This window comes from Macaca nemestrina, chromosome 11, assembly GCF_043159975.1.
Source record: "Macaca nemestrina isolate mMacNem1 chromosome 11, mMacNem.hap1, whole genome shotgun sequence".
Lineage (NCBI taxonomy): Eukaryota > Metazoa > Chordata > Mammalia > Primates > Cercopithecidae > Macaca > Macaca nemestrina.
The window spans coordinates 101439765-101458884 of NC_092135.1; the positions used below are offsets into that span (position 1 = coordinate 101439765).

General features: G+C 38.7%; 1 protein-coding gene across 41 annotated transcripts in view; it reads left to right on the plus strand.

Annotated features, from left to right (window-relative positions):
* LOC105468060 (abl interactor 2) overlaps window positions 1-19120 on the plus strand; it is a 118844-nt gene that overhangs the window by 83943 nt on the left and 15781 nt on the right. For 24 of the 41 annotated variants that reach the window (XM_011717996.3, XM_071073255.1, XM_071073251.1 and 21 more), the window contains 2 exons: window positions 1380-1466; window positions 7298-7471. In XM_011717996.3, the coding sequence (XP_011716298.1) occupies window positions 1380-1466; window positions 7298-7471 (261 nt within the window). Of the gene's footprint in view, window positions 1-1379; window positions 1467-1988; window positions 3302-7297; window positions 7472-19120 lie in introns of those variants that run through there. The other 17 variants (XM_011718000.3, XM_071073257.1, XM_071073261.1 and 14 more) reach the window with 2 other exon arrangements.

Consider the following 19120-nt stretch of genomic DNA (forward strand, 5'->3'; position numbering starts at 1 on the left):
CTATCCATACAGCCAGGAAATGATGGATCAGAGATTTGAGGCTGAGTGACTTGAAAATCCAACCTGTTTCCACTAAGCACTCTTCCACCAGGCATATAAGATCCTTCCCTATTTCATATCCTCCCATTGATATTTCTGTTTTTTTTACTTTATCTTTGGGTATCTTTTCCTAGCCATATGGAAGCATTTCTGGTCCTGTGAACTGGTTATGCTGTTTTATGCCTCTGAGCCTTCACCCTCACTTGGTTCTCTCAACTTGATTATCTTTCTCAACCCCTGTCATCTTGGCGGGTTCCTTTCTTCAAGTCCCTGTTGAGAGGTCATTTCATTGTAGCCCTCCTCACCTCCACCACTACTTCCGGGGAATTGCTACAAATATTGTTGGGTTAAGATTATCATGTATTCTTCTATTTCAATAGAATGTGATCTCCTTAGAGCAGAGACGTGTTCATCTTTTTAGTTTTATTAGTCTTAACTATATTTTGGAGCGAATACAGTCATTTTCTCTTTATAAGAAAATGCATATCATACTTCGTACCCATTCTAAAGGAAACTGTAACTGTAATCTTTCTTTTTTTTGTTTTTGCCTCTTTAGTTTCCACAGATACCTGGCTTATTAGTGCATTTATATATGTTAAACATTTGTTGACAGTTTACTAGCTCTAGGCACTGTGCCAGGTGATTGAGTTGCAGGGAAATCTACCTTGGGAAGGAGAGTGGAATGATTTGATTAAGGCCTGCACTTTTCTACACCATCAGGGAGGAAATGTACCAATGAGTTCGGATTATGAAAAATTGTAATGACATAGCACCCGATTCTCAGAGGATGGTTTTGATAACTGTTTTCATAGCAGGTGTTTGCCACTTACTTAGTAGGAAGTCAGTATTTGTCTAATTAATGAGTGAAGAACCAATTAACTTGCCTATTATTAGAGTAATAAAAAGTATACATTTAGAGTGTTGGGATGTAATATTTTTTCTCTCTGTATTGACAAACATTTAAATGTAAAATTCAGAAAACAACATCATGGTAATCTGCAGAAATGCTTTCATTGAGAAGGCATGATGTTACGATATGAAAAAAGATCAGTTATATGTTATATATATATAAAACATAAGATTATGTTATATATATTTAACATATCTCTGTATGCTAAATGCTTCCTGTTGTGATTTTCAAAAACTTACTAAAAATTCCCCCAGTACTTTGTTTTATGTGTTAATGAGTTGTCCCTAAACAGGGGATCCTTGAGATCACTGATAAAATGTTTGTGAATGGTAGTTTCCCTCCTTTATGTATTTATTTTATTGTATTATCCTTTCCTTTTAATGTAACTCGCCCTTATCCCTTATCCTCCACACCTTTTTTGTTTTTGCAGTATCTCTTGCTCCTCCTCCTCCCTCCATCCTACAGGTAACTCCTCAGTTACCTTTAATGGGATTTGTGGCCAGAGTCCAAGAAAATAGTAAGTTTATGTCTTCTTTATGCTGTAGATCAGATTATAGGCATAAAATGTCATTTATATGTGATTGACTGGATAGTCATTCATTTGCTGATACTTCAGACATTTCAATATTATGAACAAGTCACTATCTGGCTAGTGGAGATAAAATAGAGAAATTTTCTACTTTTAAATAACTAGTAGTAAAGATATAAGACAAATACATATAAAATAAGGCACATATAAGAAAAGAAAGATCCCCTCCAACTGAGGAGGTGTTCTTTAATCACTAGGTATCTCATCTTTTTCTCTGGGTTGCTCAGATAAGTGGTAGTCTAGTTTCTTATCACTGGAGTTTTAGGGCTATTATAGGTGGCCTGAGAATCTTCCTCCAGCTTTGTGATTTCAAATATCAGAAGGGCCATTTTTGGTAGGGCTTAGAGGACCAGGCTGCCAGTCTGTTTCCCAAGAGGCCTCATAGGTTGGGAATGAATTTCCCTTGGCCTGTTCAGGTAACTAATTTTGTTGATACCTTGAGTCTTCTAGGGAAGCATTATGGAGCTCAGGAGACCGATGACAAATCAGGAGGCCTGTATCAACATTCAGTGAGGAATTGCTGTCACAGACACCAGTGAACATAGACTGTACGATGGACGAATCCTCTTCCTATGGGCAGTCTTTGTGAGGGTTACATCACAATAATAAGGTTACATGATTTGAACTAGGAGAATGATATTAAAGATCTCATGTCATCAGACCAAAGTAGTCCAGTGTATATATCTCATAACAAGGATGGATGATCTCACTGGTGGGATAGAAAAATTTGCAATCTGTGGCTTAGGATTCCTGGTTATTTGGAAATAGGCACTGCCAATACTAGAATGTAAGCTCTATAAGAGCAAGGATTTTTGCCTGTTTTGCTTGCTAGCTGTTTCCCCAGCACTTGGAAAAGCATCTGACACATAGCAGGCACTTTTGGTCGCCCCTTTTTTCTGCTGCTGTAGCTGACTCAATGCCCCCCTTTAATCAGCACATTCTTCTAGATATGATTGTATTTTAACTAATAATTCAGTCTTACTGGCCTGAGGGCTCAGTGTCTTTCAGATGCCTTTGCATCTGTATTTACTAATTTCTGAAAATCGTCTGTTTTACTTACTTTTGTTTATTGGAAGGTACTCCATGAACACCTGTAATGTTTACCACATTGTGACTTTGTAAGATGTTTTGTTGAGTTTAAGAGCTATTTTCACATATAATTAGGTAGATTTCATATGTTTTAAATTATGCTATTGGGGCCCACTCTTCTTTAGCTTGGGTGTGACCCACATTGGCTCGAGGAGAAAACTGCCTCTCAGCAAGTTTCTACTATTAATAGTTCAGCATGTGCCAAGCACAGCCATAGTGTGATCCTCTGCCAGGCTTGTGAGGTCAAGTGTGGGATACAAGGTCACTGTTCTCAGGTTTTAAAAAATATCTGCTGCATCTAAACAGGGTAAGTACCAAGTAGAAAAGGATTTGATTACAGTACCGGAATTGAAGGACTTTCCAATGCTGGTTCCATTCTACATACTCCGTACAAAGTGGAAAGTCTAAGTAAATGTCATTACAGTAAAAGAGAATTTTCTTCCATCACAAATCCTGTTTAATTACAATGATTAATGAAGGTAGTCACTTGAATAATACCCTGGGAGTTTTTTCTGTTTTTACTATTGTGATGAGCATGCACCTTAGAGAATTCTCCCGATCAATTGCTACTGCATGTTCTGTGAGATATTGTCATTCATTCTGAACGAAAGTGGTTCTGAGCAGCTTCTGGAGTAAAGGCCAGATTTTGAAACTGACATTGAAGACTAATCCATTAATGAAACACGAATGTTTGTATAGCAACTAAGTGTCATTTTCTTTTTTTTTTTTTTTTTTTTGAGATGGAGTCTCGCTCTGTCGCCCAGGCTGGAGTGCAGTGGCGTGATCTCAGCTCACTGCAAGCTCCTCCTCCCGGGTTTATGGCATTCTCCTGCCTCAGCCTCCCGAGTAGCTGGGACTACAGGTGCCCGCCACCACGCCCGGCTAATTTTTTTTTTTTTTTTGTATTTTTTAGTAGAGATGGGGTTTCACCGTGTTAGCCAGGATGGTCTCGATCTCCTGACCTCGTGATCCGCCCATCTCGGCCTCCCAAAGTGCTGGGATTACAGGCTTGAGCCACCGTGCCCGGCCTCAGTGTCATTTTCTTAGCAAAAAATGAGACTCTAAAGTTGAATAGGGTTTAAAGCAGGATGTCATTGGTTTTCGCCAGTCACCAGTGAAAGCTGCAAACTTTGTAGAAACAGCAAAATGTTTCATGAACCAAACCTAGGAAGTATTGTTTTAATTTAATAGTAAAGTGCATGAGTATCAATTTAAGACTTAGAAATGTCTTAAGTAGATGACTGCAAAACATTATTACAGCAGCACTACCCATATTTTAAAAAGTCATTCCCTAATTTGGCCACCCTGTCACAGTTGATTGCCTTTTAGATTAGTCTTTTTCATCTCTTCCTACAATCATATACGTTTCTCATGTACACTGTGTATTAAAAAATTGTGTATGAGGTGTGCTGTGACTAATTTTACAGATGTGGCAGGACTTAAACATTCAAATAATGTTTAAGTCTTTAAACTCTTTAAAAAACATTCACCTTGGGAAGATATACACTTTTTTTTGGTATGTCTTCAAAGATAATTCTTTGTAATTATCTTCAAAGCTTTCCAGGTATATTATTTCGAAGATATTCTGTGGTAGCAAATACTGTGCATTAAGTTTAATGTTTGGAAGAAGTCTGGAATAATTTGAAACCAGTTATAGTGACCTAGTTATACTGGGGTAAGAAGTACAGCTGTGACCCTGTTATTCACCTTAAAATCTTTCTGTGGCTCCCCATGGCTCTTTGGATAGAGTCCAAACTGCTGTAAGGCCCTTCCTTCCTCATCCTCTTCAGCTTCCTCATGCCTCTGGCTACTGAATTTTGGACAGTTCTTTGAAAGTTTCTTGCTTTCTTACCTTCCTACTTGTATTTTTTTTTTTTTTTTTTTTTTTTGAGACAGACTCACTCTGTCACCCAGGCTGGAGTACAGTGGTGTGATCTTGGCTCACTGCCACCTTCCCCTCTTGGGTTCAAGTGATTCTCGTGCCTCAGCCTCGCGAGTAGCTAAGATTACACGTGTGCGCCACCACATGTGGCTAATTTTTGTATTTTTAGTAGAGACGGGGTTTCGCCATATTGGCCAGGCTGGTCTTGAACTCCCGAGCTCAAGTGATCCACCTGCCTCAGCCTCCCAAAGTGCTGGGATTACAGGCGTGAGCCTCCCCACCTGGCCTTGTGTTATTCTTTATATCTGACATGAAATATCAATCCCTACACCATCCTACCCTCCCCGCTTCCTCCCCATTAACTCTTACTCTTCCTTCAGGTTTCAGGAAGCCTTTCCTCACCCACATAACAAGTGTGGTTTATGCTGTGTGCTCCTGTAGAATCTTAAAGCACACACTACACTCAATTGTAAATGAAGGTTTGGTCGTTCGTGTCTTCATGACTTTTGCCTACTGCCCTTTTCTCAATGCTGAGCATAATATCCAGCCATATTAGTTAATGTTTGTTGAATAAATACTAATGAAGCATGACTTGAAGATTTTAAAATTTATCTCAGCCCATAGTAGTGTAGCTTTTAAGATAACAGGCATTGGAGTTTAGGTGCTTTTCCACTTACTTGCTGTCGGAATACTTAATGTTGGAAAGCCAGTTTCCACATCTATAAAATGAAAAATACCACCTCCCAATGTAAAGATGAAATGAAATAATGCATTACAAAGGGCTAGCTGAGTAATTGGAACATTTTAAGTCAAAAGTGGTAGCTTATTAAACTGGCAGTTACAAGAAAAGTAAAAATGACCAATGGCAACATCTTTGAGTAATTTTGTAGTGACATTTCTCAAGGTTATTGTTTTGAAAGTTCCTTTGGATCTGTGGTTCTGTGCAATTGTTTAAAGTCTTTTTATCTTACAAATGGAAATAGGATAAATTGCTCTTTCTCACCCAAGTATATGGTAAATCACATATCTATATCCTTTGTTTATTAATAAAAACTATTTGGATGAAAGACATTCTATTTAATGACTGAAGTTTTAAAGTTTATAAAGTAGATCAGTATAGAGGGGCACAGCAGACGGGAAGAATACTGATAGAGACAGCATGGTGTTGATGTGGCTGGCTCCCACCAGGCATCAGCAGTCTTCGAAAATCCATTTAATTCGCCAGGCACGGTGGCTCACACCTGTAATCCCAGCACTTTGGGAGGCTGACATGGGCGGATCACGAGGTCAGGAGATCGAGACCATCCTGGCTAACACAGTGAAACCTCATCTGTACTAAAAATACAAAAAATTAGCCGGGCGTGGTGGCGGGCACCTGTAGTCCCAGCTACTTGGGAGGCTGAGGCAGGAGAATGGCGTGAACCCGGGAGGCGGAGCTTGCAGTGAGCCAAGGTTGCACCACTGCACTCCAGCCTGGGTTACAGAGCAAGACTCCATCTCAAAAAAAAAAAAAAAAAAAAAAAAAAAAAAAAAATCCATTTAATTCAATTGGTAGGCTTAGATTTAAAAATACTAAATAAATTGGATTGCATAGAGAATCACATGGGAACTATACTTGTACCTCATAAATAAGAATTAGTGCCGTTCATTAAACCTGGGGAGCTGATAAACACAGGTTTATTCATTTCATTCTGTTCAGCTGTGCTCAATTATGTACCAACCATTTTGAAAGCTTAAAGTAGCTGAGTTTGAAGATAGTCTTTTTGATGTTACTATATATTGACATGCAAGCTGTGGAGGCAGATCTCCATGGGAGATATTTTAAATTACTCTGGTAGTACACTTGGACATTTAGCCTGAAGAAATTCTGGATGATAGTCTGAGTTAGAAGAAATTCTATAAACAAACATCTTCATAGATGAAGTAACCCAAGTTTGTTGATGATTTTTTTTCCTCTTGAATTTGGTAAAATGCTATTTTAGAAAAATTCATTAAGAGGAAAGTAGTGGGTTACTAAAATTTTACTATTCCCTGGACTCATTTAAGTGAAAAAATATTTTAAAAATTTGTGAAATATAGTTTTCATTGTTAGTATTTCTGATAACTTATCCTTGAATACAGTGTAAAGCTCAGCTGTATTGTACCGATCCCTGCTTTTTTGATTTTTTTTTTTTTTTTTTTTTTGCTGCTGTTGTTTTTGAGACGCAGTCTTGCTCTGTGACCCAGGCTGGAGTGGCGTGATCTCGACTCACTGCAGCCTCCACCTCCCCAGTTCAAGTGATTCTCGTGCCTTGGCCTCCTGAGTAGCTGGGATTATGGGCACCCATGACCATGTGCGGCTAATTTTTGTATTTTTAGTAGAGACAGGATTTCACCATGTTGCCCAGGCTGATCTCGAACTTCTGACCACAGGTGATCCGCCCACCTCGGCCTCCCAAAGTGCTAGGATTACAGGCGCAAGCCACCGCTCCTGGCCATACTGATCTCTTTAACAAGAGGATTTGTATTAGTATAAACAGGTTCCAGAGGCTCAGTTAGTAATTATTTTGTCTAAACTTTATTCAGTATCCATTAGCACTAATCCAAGGGCAAGAGAAGGAGAACGTCATACTTGGAGCTCTAGAACATTATAGTTGGTGGGAAGATTTCTCTTGCTCATTCATTTTTTGAAGGAATATTATATTTATTTTCAAGTCTAGGTTTATATTCCATGAACCCAGAAGCTTGGATAGGAAATACTGAACTTCACATAACGTATAGTTTTGTTGTCAGCCTGATACGTTCTTAGTTTCAGATGCGCCACCTCCACCGCCTCCTGTGGAAGAACCAGTCTTTGATGAGTCTCCCCCACCTCCCCCCCCCCCAGAAGATTACGAAGAGGAGGAAGCTGCTGTGGTTGAGTATAGTGATCCTTATGCTGAAGAGGACCCGCCGTGGGCTCCACGTTCTTACTTGGAAAAGGGTAAGTTTCAGAAGGATATCTGGATAGATGGGAAGAAACCTCTACATAGAAATGAAATTTGCTGGTACTGAAGAAAATCTTGTTTATTTTTTACTATGTGAAGTTTTATTTATTTGTATTTGCATTTTTACTGAGTTTACAAGGTTCATGAGTTTGAAAGTTACACTAGTAAAATTCTGTGAATATTTGATTTTATAAAACTGATGGTTATCTATATTGTTCCTATTGGACATGCTTTTTGTGAATGGTTTCTATAAGTGTTTTTCTGTTTCCTTTGGCCTCAGGAAGATTATTTTTCCACATTATTATTCCTACCTCCATGCCTTAGAACATTACTTTGTGTCATCTTATAATCAGATACTTCAGTTTAAATGTTTCCATATGAAACTTTCTTCCACAGAATAATGGTTTCTCAGTTTCTTTGCCAGGTAATATTGGGCATTTCTTTTAGTGAAAAGCTTTGATATTAGCTAATTATGATGTAGCACTTTGAGATACAAGCTTTTAAATCCATCAAGACTAATCAGCTCAGAAAAAAATGTGTGCTGTCTGGAAGGAAATTTTCTTTTAAGAAAATCAAAGCTACTAACCCACTGAGTCTGAAAGCTGTACATTAGAATCACTTGGAGAGCTTTTATAAAGAAATAATAGGCTTTCGGCCAAGAGAGAGCAACAGTAATCAGGTTTACCCTCCCTCCTAAAACCGGAATTTTAAAACCCCACAAAATAGTGGTTTTCAGACATTGAACAACAGGCACTGGAAAGAAGGAAATAAAATTTTTTCTCTTAGGTAGCTACTATAAATGCCACATGTGATCAAGAAAGTAAAGGAAAACATGAACATGAGCGAGACATGGAACATGTCTTTAAAAAGAGAAAGAGAAACATAATATTTCTGGAGATGAAAAACACAGGCTGTAGAAGAAAGCATTAGCAACCTTGATGCCGTGACAATAGAAACTATCCAAAATAAGGCACAGAGAAAAAAGTGGAAAAAGAGGCAAAAAGGAAAACAGAGCAACAGATAATGTGAGACAAGATCTAATAGTGTTTATATATTTGTAAATGGAGTCCCCAGGAGATGTGAGAGGAAAAAGAGTTGAAACAATCTTAGACAAAATGTTTCCACATTTGATGAAAACTGTGTTAGTTATGTATTGCTACCTAAAACGTTATTCCAAAAATTGGCGGCTTAAACAAAACATCCATTATGTCCCAGTTTCTCTGCATGGCTCAGCTGGGCGCTCTGGGTCAGGGACTCTTCACATGGCTACAATCAAGGTATCAGCTGAGGCTGCAATAATCTCAGGGCTTGACTGAGGGAAACTTTGCTTTCAGGCTAACTTATGGTTATTGGCAGGGTTTAGTTCCTTGTGGGTTGTTGGCCTGAGGGCCTTGGCTTCTTCATTGGCTGTTGGCCACAGGCTGCCCACAATTCTGGACCACATAGGTCTCTCCGTAGGGCAGCTCACAACATGGCAGCTAACTTCATTAGAATGAACAAGCAACAAGTGCCAAAGAGAGAATGCAAGCAAGACACTAGTCCTTTTTTCACCTCATCTCAGAAGTGTTGACCTGTCATTTTTGCCATTTTCTGTTCTTTAAAGCAAGTTAATGGGATTAGTCAACACTGAAGAGATAGCGATTACATAAAGGCATGAATACTATGAGGCAGAAATCATTGGGAGCTGTTTTAGAAGTTGTCTGCCACAAAACTATAAACTCACAGATCGAAGAAGTTCAGTAAACCCCAAATAGAAGAAACAAAGAAAATCTTGCCCAAGGCACATCATAATCAATTTGCTAAAAACCAGTACCTTAGAAAAATCTTAAAGATGATCAGAGGCAAAATGACACATTACGTACAGAGGAACAGAGATAAGAATGACTGCATGGTTCTCATCAAAAAGCTGTTAAGTCAGAGAATTGAGCAAAATCTTTAAAGTAATGAAGGAAAATGTCAACCCAATGTCCTTTACTTAGCAAAAATATCCTTCCTAAATTAAAGTTGTTTTTTTTTTGTTGTTTGTTTGTTTTTTTGAGACGGAGTTTCGCTCTTGTTGCCCAGGCTGGAGTGCAATGGTGCGATCTTGGCTCACAGCAACATCCACCTCCCTGGTTCAAGACATTCTCCTGCCTCAGCCTCCAGAATAGCTGGGATTACAGGCATGTGCCACCACGCTTGGCTAATTTTGTAGTTTTAGTAGAGACGGGATTTCTCCATGTTGGTCAGGCTGGTCTCGATCTCTGGACCTCAGGTGATCTGCCTGCCTCAGCCTCCCAAAGTGCTGGGATTACAGGTGTGAGCCACTGCGCCCGGCCCTAAATTAAAGATCTTTACGGACCAAAAAAAAGGAGGGATGCATAGGAATTAAAAACTAGTACATATATGCTAAGAGATACTAAAATAAACTTTTCCAGGCAAAAGAAAAGTGATAGCAGATGAAATCTCAGTTCTACAGAAAGAAGTGAGGAATAAGTGGTAAATACATGAGTAAATATAAAGACATTTCCCCATATCTTAGTCTCTTTTGAAGATCACTGATATAAAAAATAATTTATTATTTAGAGTAAATACAAAAGTAGCTTTATTGGCATAAATAATGAGAGGGGGAAACACAAGTCTAGTCCCCCCTCAGTACACTCAGGGGATAGCTTCCATGATTCCCCAAGTATACCAAAATTCATGCATACTCAAGTCCCCCAGCCCTGTGGAATCTGCATATACAAAAAGTTGGCCCTCTGTAATACATGGGTTTTACATCCCATGAATACTATATTTTTGATTTGCATTTGGTTGAATCCACATGAAAGTGGACCCACACAGTTCAAACCCATGGACCTATACAATTCACAGGTCCACTGTATACTCATCTAAGGTTCATATACTACCTATGATGTAAAATGCTCTTTGAAAATAGGGTAAGATAAATTAAAGGTGTATATTGTAAACCTTAGAATAAGCAATGAGAACAAAGAAAACAAAGAGGTTTTGCAAATATACAAGTAGGAAAGATAAAATAGTCAAAAAGAGGCAGGAAAAAATGAAACATAGAATTTGAATAGCAAGATAGTAGATTAAAGGTCACCATATATAGATCTATGCTAGCTATCCATTTATCTGAGTTTTCTCCCATGTGTACATGAGGTATACACATTAATAAAGAAAAAATTTTTTTGAAAAACCTACCATATCAATAATTGCATCAGATGTAAAATGTTTAAAGAAGCCGAATTAAAGGGCAGAGATTGGGAGACTGGATAAAAAGGACCCAACTGCTATATACTGTCTACAAGAAATCCATTTTAAATGTAAGGACACTTTTGGGCAAAAGTAAAAAGAATGGAACATTTATCAAAAGAAAGCTGGAATGGCTGTATTAATATGAGGCAAAGTGTATTTCAGAGCAAAGGATATTACCTGCAGTAAGGAATGGGCATTTCATAATAAGTGAATTATTTAATTAAAGAGGATATAACAGTCCTAAATATATACATACCTAATAATTGAGCTGCAACAGACATGAAGCAAAAATAGACAAACCTGAAAGGAAAAAATACAAATTACAGTTATAGATTTCAACATTCCCCTCTAAACTGAGAGAAGAAACAGCAAATCAGTAAGGATTTAGAAAGACACGAACAATACCTCAATCCCTCATTGAAATTTATGGGTCATTTCATCTAGTAACAGCAGAATGCACTTTCCTTTCAAGTGTATGAATGCACTGAATACATTTCACTGATACAGACCACATTCTGGAGTATAAACAAAAGTTTCAGGAAATGTGGAGCATTGAAATAATACAAAGTATGTTCTCTGAACACAATAGAATTTATAAATAAACAACAGAAATATATCTGGGAAATCCCCAAATATCTAGAAATTAAATAACACACTACTAAGTAATCCATAAGAAGAAATCACAAGAGAAACTAGAGAATATTTTTTTTTTTTTTTTTTTTTTTTTTTTTTTGAGACAGAGTCTCGCTTAGTCGCCCAGGCTGGAGTGCAGTGGCGCGATCTCGGCTCACTGCAAGCTCCGCCTCCCGGGTTCACGCCATTCTCCTGCCTCAGCCTCCCGAGTAGCTGGGACTACAGGCGCCCGCCGCCTCGCCCGGCTAATTTTTTGCATTTTTAGTAGAGACGGGGTTTCACAGTGTTAGCCAGGATGGTCTCGATCTCCTGACCTTGTGATCCAACCGCCTCGGCCTCCCAAAGTGCTGGGATTACAGGCGTGAGCCACCGCGCCCGGCCGAGAATATTTTTAACTTAATGAAAATAAATATGTACTATATTAAAATGTGTAGGATACAGTACTTAGAGGAAATTTATAGCATCGAATGGGTATATTAGGAGAGAAAGCATTTGATAGGAGAGAAGTTGCAAGTTACCATGATCAGGAATGAAAGAGGGTACATAATCATAGCATCTATAGATGTTAAAAAGATAAATGAGTAAGGTTATCACTACACATTTAGCAACTTCAATGAAATGGACAGATTCTCTAAAGGATACAAACTGTTATACCAAAGCTTACTTAAAAAGAAATAGGTTAAAAAAAAAAAAGGATAACATGAATAACCGTATATATTTTGAAGAAATTGAGTTTGTAGTTGAAAACCTTCCCACAAAGAAAACTCCAGGCACAGATGGCTTCACTGGAAGTTCTGTCAACCATTTAAGGAAGAAATAACAACACTGTATAAACTTTCCAGAAAATAGAAGTGGAGGGGATACTTTTCACCTGGTTTTATACGGCCAGCATTACCTTGATATCAAAATTACAGACATAAAAAGAGAAAACTACAGATTGTTATTCCTCATAAACATAGACACACAAATTCTTAAGATTTTTACACATGAAATCCAGCAGTACATGAAAAGGATAATACATCATGACTAAGTGGAATTTATAACAGGAATGCAAGATTAATTTAACATTTGAAAAATCAGTCCATGTAATTCACCATTTTCACAAATTAAAAGGAAAAAACATATCATTTCAGTTGACACAGAAAAAGTTATTTTGATAGTACACAACTCCTATTCGTGACAGAAATTCTAGAAAATTAGGAATAGAACGGAACTTCTTCAGCCTGAACAAAGGTGTCTGTGAAAAACCTACAGCTAATACTAAAGTATGAAAACTGAATAGTACACCTTCTAAGGTCAGGTACAAGGCAATGGTGTCTGCTCTCATCTTTCCTGTTCATTCGGAGGTGCCAGCTAGTGCAATAAGGCAAAAACAAACAAAAAACCAAACCAAAAAAACTTCATTTGCAGATTTGTAGAAGATATGATCTCATATGTAGCAAATGCTGAGAAATCGCCAGGCGCAGTGGCTCACGCCTGTAATCCCAGCACTTTAGGAGGCCGAGGTGGGCGGATCACGAGGTCAGGAGATCGAGAACATCCTGGCTAACAGTGAAACCCGGGCGTGCTGGCGGGCACCTGTAGTCCCAGCTACTCGGGAGGCTGAGGCAGGAGAATGGCGTGAACCTGGGAGGCGGAGCTTGCAGTGAGCGGAGATTGCGCTACTGTACTCCAGCCTGGGCGACAGAGCGAGACTCCGTCTCAAAAAAAAAAAAAAAAAAAAAAAAAAAAAGAAAAGAAAATCCTAAGAAATCTATTAAAAAGCAAGCTTAAGGCCGGGCGCGGTGGCTCACGCCTGTAATCCCAGCACTTTAGGAGGCCGAGGCGGGTGGATCACGAGGTCAGGAGATCGAGACCATCCTGGCTAACACGGTGAAACCCCGGCTCTACTAAAAATACAAAAAATTAGCCGGGCGTGGTGGTGGGCGCCTGTAGTCCCAGCTACTCGGGAGGCTGAGGCAGGAGAATGGCGTGAACCCGGGAGGTGGAGCTTGCAGTGAGCCGAGATCGCGCCACTGCACTCCAGCCTGGGCAACAGAGCAAAACTCTGTCTCAAAAAAAAAAAAAAAAAAAAAAAGCAAGCTTATGGCTGGGCACAGTGGCGCTTGCCTATAATTCCAGCACTTTGGGAAGCCGAGGTGGGCGGATCACTTGAGCCTAGAAATTCGAGACCAGCCTGGGCAACATGTCAAAATGTGGTAACAAACAAACCCCAAAAAATTATCTGGGTGTGGTGGCAGACGCCTTTAGTTCTAACTACTCGGGAAACTAAAGTGGGAGAATCGCTTGAGGCCGGGAGGTGGAGGTTGCAGTGAGTCAAAATCGTGCCACTGCACTCCAATCAATCAGTCAATAATAAAAAATACAAAAATTATCTGGGTGCGGTGGCACACGCCTGTAGGCCCAGCTATTCGGGAAGCTGAGGTAGGAGAATTGCTTGAGCCCAGGAGGCGGAGGAGGGTGCAGTGAGCTGAGATTGTGCCACTGCACTCCAAAGAAAAACACCAAGCTTATTAGCAAGATTGAAGGCTAGGAAGTCATTATACAAGATTAATTGCATTTTTGAATACTAGCAACAAACAATTTGACATAGAAATTTACAAAGCAGTACCGTTTATAACAAAAAATATGAAGTACTTGGGATTAAATAAAATATATGCAAGACCTATATGACAAAACTGTAAAACATGAAGAGAAATGAATGAAGGCCTTAAGTTAATTGAGACATGTACCGTGATCTTTGATCATTATGGTTAAGAGACTGATTTTCCTCACATTGAACTACAGATTGATGCAATCCTAATAAAAATTCCCGCAATCTATTTTAGAGAAATGTACCAGGGTATTCTAAATGTTATATGGAAATGCAAAAGACCTAATAGTCAAAACAGTTTTGAAGAAGACTAATGTTGGAGGATTTAAACTACCTGATTTCAAGGTTCTCTAAAGCTTCAATATCCAAGACAGTATAGTGCTGGTATAATTGTAGAAACATAAATCAGTGGACTATAATCTAGAACCCAGAAATAGGTCCATATATTTTGATAAAGGTGCCAAAGGTAATTCGGGGGGCCGGTGAGGGGGAAGGATAGTGTTTTTAACAAATAGTTCAGGAACAATTGAATATCCACTTGGAAAATATGGACCTCCAACCTTACTTACCATATATAAAAATTAACTTGAAATGGATTTTAGACCTGAATGTAAAAACTAAGCTATAAAACGTCTGGGGGACAATATAGGAGGAAATCTTTATGATCTTGGATTAGAAAAATCATTTTGTGGAGAACACATAGAATACATGAAGCATAAAAGAAAAAAACTAATAAACTGAACCTCATTAAATGTTTCTTCAAAAGACAATGTTAAAATGACAAAGCAAGACGTAAACTGGGAAAAATATTTGAAAAATAACTTGGTAAAGAGACAACTTGTAGAAAAAGGAAAAGATTTAAGCACATTTCACCAAATAGATGAATGAATGGCAAGTAACATGAAAAGATGCTCAACAGTATTAGTTATTAGGGAACTGCAAACTAAAGCTCCAGTGAACCAAACTAAATACTACTATTAATACATACCCTCTGAAATCACTACTGGTAAAAACACTGACAATAAGTGTTGGGGAAGGCATGGTGAAACTTGAACTGTTACACATTGCTGGTGAATGTAAAATGTTTCAGCCACTTTGGAAAACAGTTGGCAGTTTCCTAAGAAGTTAGACATATTAGACCATCTGATCTGGCAGTCCCTTCCTGTGTATTTACTTAAGAGGTATGGAGACATATGTTGACACAAACACTTGAACTCAGATGTTCATAGCTGCTTTGTTTATAGTAGCCAATACCTGGAAACAACCCAGATGTCTTTCAGCTGGTGACTGAATAATTCTGGAATATCCATCCAATTAATAGAAAACTATTTAGCAGCAAAAAGGAACAAACTACTTGTATAGGCAGCAATATGGATGGATCTTAAAAGTGTTATGCTAATGAAAGAAGACACAAAATACCCACACTTTGATTCCATCTAAAAGAAATTAGATCAGTGGTTTCCAGGCACCATTGCTGGTGGGTGAAGGAAGTTGACTATATCAGGGCATAGGGGAAACTTTGACATGATGGACGTATTCTGTCCAACTAACTCTTTAAAAGTTTGAACGAATATGGCTGAACACATTTCCCTAAGATGTTTTCAAAGTTTGGCTTATTTCTGGTATGCTCAAGTCTTTCAAAACGTGAACACCAAATAAGTTCCACTTTTTGTATCCTTTGTGACAAGCAAACAAAAACAACTGTGGTTAACTTGTGATTGCATCATCTATATGATGATTGTGGTGTTGGTTATACAGTTGTATATACATTTGTCAAAACTCATCCAACTCTACATCTAAGTGGTTGTGTTTTTGTCTGAATTACACCTTAAAAGCAATTTTAAGGGGAGAAAATCATGCCCAAGTTACTACACTAGGGTGTGGCCCGGGGCATTGACACATTTTACAAATTCCCTAGCTCTAGGCAAAGTGATGACAGTTTTGCAGCTCTGAAAAACCAGCTTAGGTTATTCCTTATGAGAAAAGTACAATGAAAGGTTTGCTTTTAAAAAACAACGCTTCTGTGGACATGTAAAAATCTGAGAGACTTGTAGGAGAAGAAAGTAAACTATAATAGTTAAGTGTTAGAATTGGGATTTGACTGGGTGTTATAACTCTAGACCCCAAACTCTTAACCATTGTCCTAAACTTGAGCTCTGGCATCTGGCAGACCTAGGATTGAGTCTTGGCTTTATAGTTTGTGAGCATTAAGTCCTCCCTGGAAAACTTCTTTTTTACACCCATTTTGTATCTCAACTTTTATAAACCATCTATTCTTTTGTTCTTCTGGCTCAGTGATACAACTTTTAGCTAGAAGTATAAATGATATATAGGAATTGTCAGATAACATTTCTGTCTTCACAAGACTGTGACAGTCCCTTATCTGGTTTATCTTCATACCTCTAAAAGGCATCATGGATGCTCTATTAATGATTGTTAAGAAATGAATAGTGCCATTAATTATTTCTGGGGGATTTCTAGAAAGCTTCTCAGAGAACATGGCATTTGTAGTGCCTTGAATGATGAATAGGAGTTTCTCAGGCGGAGAAGAGAGAAAAAAGGAAGGGCCTTCCAAGCTGAGGGAATCACCTGAGTGAGAGGGCATGGCTGTTTGGGGCAGAGCAGTGTCCAGTGCATGAGGGTAGGGGTGGGTTGTAGGGAGAAAGGGTGATATGAGCACGCAAAGGGAATAAACTGTAATTAGGTGGTGGGTTGCTAAAAATGACAATGCCAAGGTGTTGGATTAAAAAAAATCTGGTAGTAGAGGGAAATTAGGAAGAATTTTTATAAAGGTTAATGATAATATCTCATCTACTTATGTAATTTTTTTTGAGATACCTGATAATAGTGTAGAGTGCATTGGAGGGGAAAAGTAGGAGTTGTAAAGACCATTTTGGATAAACTTTGAAGCAAGGGATAAGGGCCTCAACCGAGGTAGTGGTGCTGAAAACATTGTTCACATAAATAAGCAGATGCAAACAGAAGGATGTTTCAAGTGGCATTGTTACTCCACTTTTCAAAGTTATTTGCCAAAAATCAAATAACCTATCTTCAAAAATCATGTTTGATGATGTATCATCAAGGTCTTTTCTTAAATTTTGTTAAAAGCAAAGGAATAAGAGCCACCTGATTTGCAAATGGATTGAGTTACTTGGTGGAGTAATTCTTTTAATATGAACACCATTATTTTGAATGGTCCCTTTGCCACCCAGTGTTTTGTACTTTAAGACAGTGCACCACTGTACTTTTTTTAAGTAGAAGGACAAAAAAGATGTAAAAACTTTTATGACTGCTTGACTGAAGATATGATCTCAAGCAGATCAATTTTAGAAAGCAGTACTTAAGATGAGAAAATCTAGAAAGAGGCCGGGCATGGTGGTTTACGCCTGTAATCCCAGCACTTTGGGAGGCCAAGGCGGGCAGATTACCAGGTCAAGAGATCGAGACCATCCTGCCAACATGGTGAAACCCCGCCTGTACCACAAGTACAAAAATTAGCTGGGTGTGGTGGTGCATGCCTATAGTCCCAGCTACTCGGGAGGCTGAGGCAGGAGAATCACTTGAACCCAGGAGGCGGAGCTTGCAGTGAGCTGAGATCACTGGCCACTGCACTCCAGCCTGGCGACAGAGTGAGACTCTGTCTCAAAAAAAAAAAAAAAAAAAATCTAGAAAGAGAGCCAGGTGCATGTGGTGGCTCACACCTGTAATCCCAGCACTTTAAGAGGCTGAGGCCGGTGGATTGCTTGAGACCAGGAGTTCAAGATCAGCCTGGGCAACATGGCGATACCCCCGTCTCTACAAAAAAATAGAAAACTTAGCCAGACATGGTGGTGCATGCCTGTAGTTCCAGCTACTCCGGAGGCTGAGGTGGGAGCATCACCTGAGCCCAGGAGTTTGAAGGCTGCAGTGAGCTGTGATTGCATCACTGCCTTGGCAACAGTAATACCCTGTCTCAATAAAAAGAAAAAAAATCTTGAGAGTCTCTATAAAACTATCTGCTATCCATACTGGTTAGAATCTTCAGGTACCCTGAGTGATAAATGTAATCAATTTTAAAGATGGGTGCACTAACTAGGGCAGTGACCATGATGATGGAGAGAAGTGTTGGTATTTGGGAGATTTAGAAGGTGGAATTAACAGGACTTGGGGATGTGGGGAAAGGTGAGTAGGGGGAAGGCAAAGATGATTCCTAGTTCCATTTAAGCAGAGTAATTGGCTCCACATAAGCGTAGTAATCAGAGAACTGGGAGAAGACACTGTCATGGAAGCCATGGAGGAAAATGTCAAGAAGCAGGCAGAGGAGATCATCATTGCCAAACACTACAGGAACATTAGGCAAAGAACTGGGAAGAGGCTCAAAAGTAGAAGGCCAGTTTTTTTTTTAAGTGAATAGTTTCATTAGAGTGGTAGGGACAGAAGGAATATGGCTGTATTAGTTAAGTAGCATTATTTTCATAGAAACAGCATCTCCAGTGGGTTCTAAAACATTTCCTAGAATACATTGTTAAGTGTTTTAACCAACTCTTCATTGATAGTGTCCAGGTTAACTTTGCTCTACCTCAGGGCAGCTTATAACATAAATTCCAAAGTATGTTAAATGTTTTGCTGGCTTAGGATGAACTTTTCATTTCCATATAAATACAATGGTGTCAACTCACAATATGTAATTTAATACAAACGATATATTGAAATGGATAATCTTACTAGCATTTGATTTTTCCAGTGGCTTGCTAGTTTTGGGTACTTAATTGCTACAATATTTGGTGTGGTCAGTCTTTTTAGTTCAGATCAGTCACTTCTATGTAACACACTCCTTTTGGACCTTTTTGTTTTACATTGTTATTTTAGTAACACCTTAATTTTTTCCCCAATATGTATTTAAGTTACATTTATTACTGACTCTGTAACTGAATAATATATAGATGTATTTAGAAGTATCCAAAAAGCTAGGCCTTGTGTTGGATACTAGGGATACACAGAGATGAGTAAGTGATAGGCCCTTACCTCCAGGAGTTTATAGTGTAGAGAGTTTTATGTTTAGATCGCTCCTATTTGTTTCAATTTACTTATTTTAGAAGAGAGAAGATAATCTGGGTCTTTTTTTTTTTTTTTGAGACAGAGTCTTGCTCTGTTGCCCCGGCTGGAGTGCAGTGGTGCGATCTCCGCTCACTGCAAGATC